This window comes from Arvicola amphibius, chromosome 3 (genome assembly GCF_903992535.2).
Source record: "Arvicola amphibius chromosome 3, mArvAmp1.2, whole genome shotgun sequence".
Classification (NCBI taxonomy): domain Eukaryota; kingdom Metazoa; phylum Chordata; class Mammalia; order Rodentia; family Cricetidae; genus Arvicola; species Arvicola amphibius.
Genome location: NC_052049.1, coordinates 107094796 through 107107232, shown reverse-complemented (window position 1 = coordinate 107107232; position 12437 = coordinate 107094796). Strand labels below are relative to the sequence as shown.

The following is a 12437-nucleotide window of genomic DNA, read 5'->3' as shown; positions in this document are numbered from 1 at the left end:
ATATTTCCTGGGAAATTTTTCAGAGCATGAGAAATACAGTAAAACTATGCAGAGAACAGACTAAGAGTTGCAGAAGGATGTGTGTCCTGGTGTGTTCTTTTTGGTGAAATAGAATGTCACAGGAAGAACATATGTAGCAATCAAAACTGTATTTATCTTGATATAAGTCTCTGAAGGTTGAGAAATTCAAGGCTAAAAGCCCATCTCAAGGGAAGATCTTTTTGATACATCATGAAATGGCAGAAGCCTGAAAAAAACAATAGCAGTTCAAATGAAGCATATTAAGAAACACATAAACAGTATTCTCCCCATGTTAGGATTCCACACCTGTGGTAATTAACCCCCTTCATATCAGCATTCATAATTTTGCCACAGGACCTACGCTCCTTATAAATGGATCAACTTCTTTAGTATATTATATTGGGGGTTGTTTCTGACACATCTTATTTGGAAGACACATTCTGCCATAGTTTATGGTTCTCAGCTTTTTATAGTAGAAGTGTACTTAAGAGAAGCATTAAAATAGAAATGAGATCTTCTGTAAATATAAGTAATTAGGATACTAAGAGTTCTGGTGTTACAATATAATATGAGTTAACAGTATCAACCTGTAGTCATTATGTAGTTTTTGCTTATGATTTATCATCTGGCCAGAATAGAGATATCTGTTCTTTGTAGTAGGTGGGCAGAAACAACTACTGACTCAAAGGAAAACAAGGGACAAACAACTTCAAGATCTCACCTGGGTTTGCTGGTGATTTTCTTAAAATTTCTTCAACTATACTGTGATTTCTGTTTTCTAACATTACCTTGATATAACCAATTTTGATTTTTTTATATGTTCAAGTATATGTATGTACTAGAAGATGTTTTATCTTCTTGATTTCAAATCTTCCTTTCATATCATTTTTGCATATGATTTCTCCAACTAAATATCTATAATTAAATGAAGAGGTAGACAATTCTATTCTTCATTATTTTATTGTAAAATCCTCTGGTAATATTCACTATAAGATGTTAATGATTAGAAAATGTTTAAAACTTGTCTGAGAAAACCTTGACACTAGCAATGTTTACTTTAAGATGTTAATTATTAGAAAATGTTTAGAACTTGTCTAAGAAAAGTTTGACACAAGCAATAGATTCTTGAATTTTATATGTTTGATAAGACATATTTAGAGTTTGATACAGCTGGATACTCTAGACCAATTCACAAGTGGGCATTCCTAACCCTGGTGATCTTCTATTTCTTTACTAAGGAGATATATAAGCCATTGAAGTATGCATGCGCAAAGTGTTATCTACTTATTTAGCATTAAGTACTTGCTAATGAACTCTCTTGACAGTAACCCTTTGTTTACAGAGGTTGGCAGTCAAGGAAGAGCTTTGATCCTTTTTCTCCCCAGGTACCTAAGGCATGGACTTGCATAAATGAGAATGCATATCCCAAAGATAGGTAAGACTGGGAAATGGAAAAGTATGTGTCCCAAGGCAGATATGTTCCTCTGTCCTGTTGCAGAAGCACAGGATTGATTAAAATTAATAAAAGGAAGGAATTGTGGCCAAAAAGGCCAGAGGTCAGAGAGTTTGGGTCTTGTTTTTAGTTCATTCAAGGTTATTGTTTCTCTAACTCAAACAAAGATCCCAGCTAGTTGTAAATCAGAGCTCTGCTCTCTCACTGCTGTTGTAAAGAGGTGTGGCTAGTTGCCAGACCTCCTGCTCCTGCTCCTGAAATAGGTTCCTGCCTTTAAAAACGTCTAAGGATCCAACTAAGTTCTAGTTCCCTTTATGGAAATTTTTATGATTTTTGTCTGTGGGTCCCAGCAGTTCGCAGTGGTCCCGGTGCCTGGTCCCTAGCAGCGGGGTGGCCGGACAGAGGGTCCCAAGAGCCTCTAGCCCTGTGCAGGGCCTAGCCAAGCGGCAAGCAGCTGGGCAGGCGACAGTGAGTCCCCAGAAGGTGCAGTTTCCCAGCGGGTGAGCGGCTGGGTGGCGAAGGGGTGGGAGACACGTGGACAGACACATCTTACAGAGTAGAATTAGATATTTATTACTTAGGAGGGGGAAGAAAGGAGAGTGAGAGAAAGGGATGAGAGAAGAGGACAGAGATAGTGAGGAAGAGAGCAGGAGAAGGGGAACACAGGTGCAGAGAAGCTAAGATGGCAAGGGGGGTGGGGGTGGGAGTGGGCGTGGCTTGTCTCTTAAAGAGCCGAAAACCATAACAGAAATAACTTGGGATTCCACACAGGGAGTTGTTTGCCTACAGACTGTTTGGTCTAGGGCATGAGTCAAGGGCATAAATGACTGAATGTACCTCATGACTTTCAGTTTGTATGCTAATGCAGTCCTTTTGTTCTATTCCTACCTTTTGAAATCAAGGGTATATTAGCTAGTTGGAAATTAAAGATGGGCAAATTTTCAGTACTCACTAAAATTCCTTCTTGATACTATCCTTAAAAAAAGAATTCTCAATTCCTTCACCACTAATTGTAATTATGGATGTCTTGTGCACAATTTATTTCCCTTACCACATACAGAACATTTTCTATCAAAAGATAGAAACTACTAATAATTCATGAGAAATGCATGAAACAGCCAATAGAGAGTGCTGGAGTGGTTTTCATGTGATAGAAAATGGGTACCAGTACGTATAATTCCTATGATAAAGACAAAATATGTAATCATCTGTATGATTATTTCATTGCATATTTCCTTTTCCAGGTCTACAAAATCTGTGACTCCTTTTATAGAAAAGAGGATGACAGATGATTTGAGATACCTGAACATATCTGAATTCTGTTCAAATTCATTGAGTGATATGACAATGGATACTCAACTTTTACTTCTATGTAAAATTTCATCTTAAATGGAGTTTCCAATAGAGGATGAAAGAAGTAAATCAAACAACAGTGACTGAGTTCATCCTCAGTGGGTTAACAGAGAATCCAGAGCTCCAGGTGCCCCTATTTCTCATCTTCCTAGGAGTCTATTTGATTACAGTTGTGGGAAACCTGGGCATGATCATCTTGATTCTGTTTAGTTCTCATTTACACACACCCATGTATTATTTACTCAGCAGTCTGTCCTTTATTGACTGCTGTCAGTCAACTGTAATTACTCCCAAAATGCTGGTAAACTTTGTGACAGAGAAGAATGTTGTCCCCTATCCAGAATGCATGGCTCAATTCTACTTCTTCTGTGCTTTTGCTGTCGCAGAATGTCACATGTTAGCTGTAATGGCATATGATCGTTATGTGGCTATCTCTAACCCTTTGCTTTACAATGTAACCATGTCCTATCAAGTCTGTTTATGGATGGTAGCCTGGATATATGGTATGGGCTTACTAAGTGCTACTGCTCACACTGTCTTCCTGCTAAGAGTGCTTTTTTGTAAGGCTAATTTAATAAGGCATTACTTCTGTGATATTTTCCCATTACTGGAGCTCTCTTGCTCTAGTACTTTTATCAATGAAGTACTAGCATTGTCCTTTAGTGCATTTAACATTATTATACCGGCTATGACCATCCTTGGCTCTTACATGTTCATCATATTCAGCATCCTCCACATTCAATCCACTGGGGGCAGATCCAAGGCCTTCAGCACATGTAGCTCTCACATCTTGGCTGTTGCTATTTTCTATGGTTCTTTAGCTTTCATGTATCTTCAGCCATCATCAGTAAACTCCCTGACCCAAGGGAAATTATCATCTGTGTTTTATACCATTGTTGTGCCTATATTGAATCCTATGATTTACATCCTGAGAAATAAAGATGTCAAAGTTGCCCTAAAGAAGTTACTAGAAAACATAAGTTTCTTCTTAACAAAGAACAGTTTTCCTTAGCAATAGAGTTTATTCACAGATAACAACCTATATAATCTCCCAACAATACTTTACAGCCCATTGTGTGGTTGCTTATATTTACTTAATTGGCCCAGTTCTTTTTAGACAAACCTCACTTAAATTAATTTGGAAGTAAATTTATCAATACTGTTTGGTTGCTTCAATATATTGTAGATAGCATTGATTTATTGGCAAATGGCTTGAAATGTAGATTTCTGATTTGTATCATTAAGCATTTGAAATAAAAAATTTGTAACTCTGAGACTTGAAAAGAATTTAGAACTTTTTTAGTGTATATGGAACCAAAGGATAGGCTGTGTCATATTCCTACAAAAAAATGTTGATTCATTATCTTAAACTAGAGGTATAATTATTAAAAAGAAGGAACAGAAGCACTATTAATATTTATTATCTGTTATTTGTGCACACTGCCTTTTGACTCCTTCTCAATTTCAAATAATTCTATATTCATATTTCTAGACATGTAGAGTTATGGTGTTTTTCTTTCCTACCTTTCTGCAGTTCAGACTCAGAAATTATATTCATTCACCATTCACTGCAGTATACATTCATGTCATTATTCATGTGGGAAATGATAAAATTTGACATTTTTTCTCACCATTGGCAAGTTTCATTCAGAAAATCACTATCAATTGTGAAGGAAAAGAAAGAATGGGCCAGAAAGTAGACCAATTTTAATATAAATTTGTTTAGTATGATTTTATCCAGTTAGGTATTTGATTCAATACATCAAGGTCAGATTACTGATAAACAACAACAAAAAAGTTGTAGAAGAAAATGACAATGTCTATGCCCAAGGTCACTGAAGAACTCCATTTCAGAACAGTCACTAGATTCTATGCCTCCCTCCCTCTCTCCTGGAGCACTTTCTTTTAGAGTCCACTGATGGTCTTAACTAAGACTTCTGATCAATCGGAGGATGACTGATTTCAGCAGAGAAAACATGTCAGAAAACCAATAGCATTTTGTTGTTTGTTTGACTTTATGCTGTTGGAAATAAAATGATTCAGCCCTTCAATTCCTTCAGTGTTTTCAGCTTTGTAGTTAGATGCTTACTCTACCAACATCCCTTGTACTGATTATGTTCTTTTATAATTTTTTTACTGTGATTTTAATGGGGCCTCAAGGAAGACAATGAATGTTTGTGCTTAATTCAAAACTAATATAAAATCATTTCCATCTATTTACTCTGTAGAACTGTGAGTATGTTGACTTTTGATTTCTGAAACTAAACAGGGTTATCTATAATGATGGATCAATAAATATAAAGTTAGAGGTAAAAAAACCCCTACATTGTTACATTATTAGCTTGCATTATCTTGGGAGTCACTTGGACTTCCTTGACGAAACCATTCAAACGATTCTTTTTTTAATTTTTATTAAAAATTTCTGCCTCCTCCCAGCCTCCCATTTACCCCCCTCCCCCTCCACTCCCCTGCTTCTCCTGTCCAAAGAGCAGTAAAGGTTCCCTGCCCTGTGGGAAGTCCAAGTTCCTCCCCCCTCCATCCAGGTCCAGGAAGGTGAGCATCCAAACAGGCTAGGCCCCCCCAAAGCCAGTATGCGTAGTAGGATCCAAATCCAGTGTCATTGTCCTTGGCTTCTCAGCAGCCCTCATTGTCCGCCATGTTCAGGGAGTCCGGTTTTATCCCATGCTTTTTCAGTCCCAGTACAGCTGGCCTTGGTAAGCTCCGAATAGATCCGTCCCACCATCTCAGTGGATGGGAACACCCCTCGCAGTCCAGACTTTCTTGCTCATGTTCTCCCTCCTTCTGCTCCTAATCAGAACCTTGGGAGCTCAGTCCGGTGTGGGGCTCTGCTTCTATCTCCATCCATTGCCAGATGAAGGTTCTATGGTGATATGCAAGATATTCATCAGTATGGCTATAGGATCTGGCCTTTTCTGGCTCCCTCTCCTCAGCTGCCCACGGAACTAGCTGGGGGCATCTCCCTGCATACCGGGGAACCCGTCTAGAGTCAAGTCTCCTAACAACCCTAAGATGGCTCCCTTAATTAGGATATATGCTTCTCTGCTCCCATATCCACCCTTCCTATATCCCGAGCATCCCATTCCCCCAAGCTCTCCCCATCCTCCTCTTCATGCTTTTCTATCTCCATCTCCCCTTGCCCCCATCCCACACCACCCCCAAGTTCCCAATCTTTGCCCGGCAATCTTGTCTACTTCCAATATCCAGGAGGATAACTATATGTTTTCCTTTGGGTTCACCTTCCTATTATCTCCGCTAGGATCACAAGTTCTAGGCTCTATGTCCTTTATTTATGGCTAAAACCGATTATGAGTGAGTACATCCCATACTCATCTTTTTGGGTCTGGGTTACTTCACTTAGGATGGTGTTTTCTATTTCCATCCATTTGCATGCAAAATTCAAGATGTCATTGTTTTTTACCGCTGAGTAGTACTCTAAAGTGTATATGTGCCACACCTGCCACACCTTCTTTATCCATTCTTCTATTGAGGGGCACCTAGGTTGTTTCCAGGTTCTGGCTATTACAAATAGTGCTGCTATAAACATAGTTGAACAAATACTTATGTAGTATGATTGGGCATCTCTTGGGTATATTCCCAAGAGTGGAATTGCTGGGTCCTGTAGTAGGTTGACTCCCAGTTTCCTGAGAAAAAGCCATACTGCTTTCCAAAGTGGTTGCACAAGTTTGCATTTCCACCAACAATGGATGAGTGTTCACCTTACTCCATATCCTCTCCAGCATAGGCTATCATTAGTGTTTTTGATTTTAGGCATTCTGACAGGTATAAGATGATATCTTAGAGTTGTTTTGATTTGCTTTTCCCAAATCGCTAAGGAGGTTGAGCATGACCTTAAGTGTCTTTTGGCCATTCGAACTTCTGTTGAGAATTCTCTGTTCAGTTCAATGCCCCATTTTTTATTTGGGTTAATTAGCATTTTAAAGGCTAGTTTCTTGAGTTCTTTATATATTTTGGAGATCAGACCTTTGTCTGATGTGGGGTTGGTGAAGATCTTCTCCCAGTCAGTAGGTTGCTTTTTTGTCTTAATGACAATGTCCTTTGCTTTACAGAAGCTGCTCAGCTTCAGGAAGTCCCATTTATTCAATGTTGCTCTTCATGTCTGTGCTGCTGGAGTTGTACAAAGGAAGTGGTCTCGTGTTCCCATGTGTTGTAGAGTACTTCCCACTTTCTCCTCAGTACCCATCCTATACACAAAGGATAAAGAAGCAGAGAGGGAAATCATAGTAACATCACCTTTCACGATAGCCACAAATAGCATAAAGTATCTTGGGGTAACTCTAACCAAGGAAGTGAAAGATCTATTTGACAGGAACTTTAAGTCTTTGAAGAAAGAAATTGATGAGAATACCAGAAAATGGAAGGATCTCCCTTGCTCTTTGATTGGGAGGATCAACATAGTAAAAATGGCAATTCTACCAAAGGCAATCTATAGATTCAATGCAATCCCCATTAAAATCCCATCAAAATTCTTCACAAACTGTGAGAGAACAATAATCAACTTTATATGGAAAAACAAAAAACCCAGGATAGCCAAAACAATCTTGTACAATAAAGGAACTTCTGGAGGCATTACCATCCCTGACTTCAAACTCTATTACAGAGCTACAGTATTGAAAACAGCTTGGTATTGGCATAAAAACAGAGAAGTCGACCAATGGAATTGAATAGAAGACTTGGATCTTAACCCACAAACCTATGAACACCTAATTTTCGACAAAGGAGCTAAAAGTATACAATGTAAGAAAGAAAACATCTTTAACAAATGGTGCTGGCATAACTGGATGTCAACCTGTAGAAGAATGAAAGTAGATCCATTTCTATCACTATGCACAAAACCCAAGTCCAAATGGATTAAAGACCTGAATATTAATCTGACCACACTGATTCTGATAGAAGAGAAAGTGGGAAGTAGTCTACAATATATGGGCACAGGAGACCACTTCCTACGCAAGTTTCTCTTAGTACTCTTTCAATAAGCTTCAGCACTAGAATCACCGAAGGTGTGTCTCGCCATAGTCTTGACATCTTCACTTGTATCCATACTGTTGGCCTTGCTCTACAAATGTATAAGTTTTCAAAAGCTGCATTAAAAAATCCTATAATTAACACAGGTATGGATAGTACAATGTCACTAAGTGATATTATAATTATTAGGGAGCCATTGCACAGGCCTTTTCATTCATAAATAAGGTAATGATACACATGCTACAAAAGGGTGACATCAACTTAATCTAAAAAACAAATAAATATAGTGATCATTCCTAAAGTCAAACTTTCTTTCTCATGTTATAAGAAGGTGGAGAGACTTGTTAATTTCCACAAGTTAGTCTGAACTGAATTGCCAAATTGCAGGAGAGGACTTAACATTTCAGTTCCATTCTGTTGAATAAGTTCATTAAAAGTAGACTAATTTCTTTAGTTCCATTTGAACTATAATTGAGCCATCTTAATTCTGATTGACAACATTTTCCTTTAGGGAAGCCATCATGGTTCCAGTTGATAATGTCTCTACTGGAAGTATTTCCAAGCATTCAAAGGTTCTCATTCTTACACTGATGTCAATATACCCAGTCAGAATTCATTTTGGTAACTTTTATCCCACAAAAATGATAGATTTAGGGAACTATTAACATTAATTTCCTGTCCTCTAAAACTAGATACATAATCATATAAAACGTATTATGAAAATCCTGGGTAGAATTAACTAGATAACCACACGACAGGTTTTATTTAGATATTAAATTCCATTTCCCACACAAATAGGAATTCCTTGTACGCCCACAGTATAATTTATAATTTCCTTACCCTCCTCTATAAGCTTAGCAGATTCTTAGTTGTGATAAGGACCAGGTGGCCAAGAAGATTCATCAGCTACCACAGGGTTATCCATATCTCCCCAAGGTTAATTGGAGGATTAGAGGCATAAGGACAATCTGTATCTATTTAGTTCCCACAAACAGCATAGCAACGAATAGGGCTGTAGCATTCAAAGCTTCCCTAGCCAGTCAAACTATCATCTCCTCTTTGTCACACCAATTCTTAAACTGTCCCCAGGTGGGAAGATCAGCCACCTGCTTCAAAGTCTTTTTGCATCTCTTCTTTCTGAGAGTCATGCCACCCATATCAGTAGCCAAGGCATCCAAGAGACTCCTCCAGCTCATGTTGAATTTTTATCGATTTTGATGATAACTACAACTTTTGTTTCCTGCAGAAACATAAGCATACCCTTGGCACCAACATAGCACTTTAACTCGTTTCCATACTGATGTTATACCTTCTTGCATCCTGGTAACACACAAATTGATACAATTCTGTAATTTTTTCCACAATACAATACCATTCAACAACTGTTGTCCTTAATTCATTAGCATTTAAAAATTTAAAGTTAGTAAAGCATTATGCAATCTATCCATGGGTGTTCTTATATCCTCCTACTGTTTAAAAGTACAATTAGATCTTTCAATAATTGCTTGTCTTGTAAGATTATATGGTATCACTGTAATGTGTTTTACTTTATAATGTGAAAAATTGTTTTATTTTACTGGAAACATATTGAAGAGCATTATCATTATCAGAAGGTCCAATATAGACATTGCCTCTAATAATATGTGTAATTATAGAATCAGCCTTTTCAGAATTTAAAGTAGATCCACATTGAAATCTAGAGAATATATGTGCAATTTTTCTTCTAATTGGGGCAACTACTTTTCTGCTTCTGCTGTTAATTGTCTTGGACAGTTTAAATCCAAGGCACCTTGCAAAATTTGAAACAAATTACTTAATTCTTGAGTAGTGAGTCCATGGTGGGTTGGAACCAGTTAATATCACCCAACAATTTTTGAAAATAACTGAGTGTGTGCAATTGACTTTTTTCTAAAGAATACACTGAGCGTGTACCCTTTGTGGCTGGATTCGCTCTTTACTTAATTTAAATCCTAAGTAATTTAGAGAATCTTTTTTTAAATTTTTTTTTCTGGAGCAATTTGTAATCTCCAATAGGGTAAAATTTCTTGTACTACATTAAACATTTTTCCCTAAGATTTCTGTATCATAAACAGCAAAGAAAATATCATCCTTATAATGGCAAATAATGGAATGAAGAAATTATTTACAAACCATTTCCAGTGGTTGATGCACAAAATGTTGACTTAAAGTTGGATGCTGGAGTTTTGCAATCTGTCCCCTCTCTCTCTTAACCTTTCATTGTCAACAATCTTCTTGACCAGTTGCAATGTCTTCTTAGTCCCCCCCCCCCCCCCATTGCAACTTCTTGTTCATTTATGTTTGCTTCAATCGTGCACAGTAAAACATTCAGGACATCCATTAAACTTTTTATAATAAGGATATCAAAAAAGTAAAAATAAAAAAAATTTTCAACCTCCCTTTGGATCCACCTCATAATACTGATCATACTTCTTCTAAAGTTTTCTTCAGATTCAAGGATCAAGTCTACATCTTTGGCTGTTAGATCTTCTAACTATATCCTTTATCTCCCTTTTCCTTTGCTCATTAAAAGTGGGGTAACTTGTGATAAAACACTCACGTTTGGAAAAAAATGGAATGTTTCATGAATTTGTATGCCAGCATTTTACAGGGGCCATGCTAATCTTCTCTCTATCATTCCAATCGTAGTATATATTGCTGCCAAAGTATGCTCAAATTAGTACATGTTTTAAGGTTCATTTTCATGTATACTTTAAAGATATGCTAAACTAATGATATTCTGACCTATTTTACATAAAGATTTAAAAGTTTTAGTCTTGAATAGAATTTCTCAGGCAAACCAGTTCCTGTGAGATAATATATGAAAAAGTGATTTCTGAGTTCATAAAGATGTTTAGTTTTTATTGATTTTCAAGCTTGTAGAAAGTTAAAAATAATTAAGTGTAAAAATCTAAGGTTCAATAATGAAAATCTATGGACTAGGGTTCACTAAAACAATGCCCTTATACTACTGACAATTATTAATACCTAGAATAAAACAAAATTCTACCTATGATGACCTTAAATAAACATGGTACATATTCAGCAATATATGTAAAAAACAGTGTAGTAAATGTGGCAAAATGAAAAGAACCATAATATTATGTATAGTAACCTGACTAGCCAGGAGAGATATTTTGTCTCATTTATTTATTTACTTATTTATGCTATGGGGGGTGGCTAAATCCACCAACTATTCACCAGTTCATCTATTATTTTTATTCACAGTCTTTTCTTTCCCCACATTGAGGTTTGCTCTGATCCTTAGATGAAAGTGAAGAGAAACAAGGAAAATGGCCACAGCTCTAGATATTGTACCCTGAGTGCTCAAAATTATTCCATATGTCAAATTTAGTACAACATATAGTTAGACCTCACATTCTCAGTATATTTATTCATGGTGTCTGCTAATTTGAGCTTAAGAGAATTCTACTGTGACTCTATTGTGCATGGATGGAAATAACACACTCAACTACAATTATATACTATTATATATATAACACTATAATTATACACTATTATATATAACACTATAAATATAAATATTAGCACTTATATATGTATATATATTCATATATATGAGTCCTAATAAAAATAAAACCTAAAATAAGAACCAAGAACTTCTTAAGTACAAAATATGCTGAACACTTGAAGATGGTTATTATATGTGCAATAAGCTTTCATTTGCTTTCAGTTCTCTGAATTATTATTTATATAGTATTTGAGAATTTTTTTCAACCTGTCAAAATTTCCCATACCTCAAATAAGTTACTGTTGTCATTAAATATGTACATTGATGCATTTCCCTGAATGGTCAGAGTATGTATGTCGGTTTCCTATAAATCTTTTATATGCAGATTAGCACCAAATATACACTGAATTTGTTTATAACATCAAGTTTTATGTAGCTTTGAATGGCATAATGTTCTAATTATATTTTATGTGATATCTATTAATCAGAGAATTTGGTATCTTTGCTACTTGGAAAAGAAGCAATAAGGGACAAATTATGTAAAACAAAATAAGCTTGTCAGCACAGACTCTACTTAGGTTAGTCTTATAAACTACTTTGACAGTTTGAAAATTTATACTTTTCTGGTTTCTAACTATTGAATATTGAAATAACTCATCTGCTTCTATAGTTCCAGAGGTGTCCCCAATCTCCTTCATTTAGATGATCCTATTATTCTCCTGGGATCCATTGAATCAGCAGCAAAGGAAGACATGTTTTAATCTTGGTGAAACTTAATAATATTCATGTGATCTGAAAAGTACTGAATAGATTTATATTTTAAACATTATCAAATGTATAATCAATAAGCTATAATTCAACAGAAAACACATTTCTTCTCTGGAGTCTAGTTATCCTAGTGTGGGCTCTGTCTTTTGTGTTAGCTGGAAGCTTCTGAAAAATACATAAAATCTCACAGACACCCATGCCTAAGGATCAAAGTAATCATTTTTAACACAGTTCTTTAGTGATCCACATAATCAAAATCTTTATCATAATGTTCAAGTTTAGAAACTACAGGCATCCATTTGAAGAATAACTAGGCCATTGGGGAATTAATACTGATAATTGCTTATT

General features: G+C 36.2%; 1 protein-coding gene and 1 non-coding gene across 2 annotated transcripts; one reads left to right on the top strand and one right to left on the bottom strand.

Moving 5' to 3' along the window:
* Nucleotides 1-2882: 2882 nt before the first annotated feature.
* Nucleotides 2883-3839, top strand: LOC119809341 (olfactory receptor 150-like). The gene has a single exon (XM_038322178.1). It carries the CDS (start codon nt 2883-2885, stop codon nt 3837-3839), a length of 957 nt encoding a protein of 318 aa, XP_038178106.1.
* Nucleotides 3840-10415: 6576 nt separating this feature from the next.
* LOC119810876 lies at nt 10416-10519 on the bottom strand. Its single transcript, XR_005284820.1, has one exon. It is a non-coding gene; the product is annotated as a U6 spliceosomal RNA (small nuclear RNA).
* Between the last annotated feature and the right edge of the window lie 1918 nt (nt 10520-12437).

What these genes read in the sequence shown, in the direction of transcription:
- LOC119809341 (XM_038322178.1), top strand. Translation starts at nt 2,883, where the DNA reads ATGAAAGAAGTAAATCAAACAACAGTGACTGAGTTCATCCTCAGTGGG.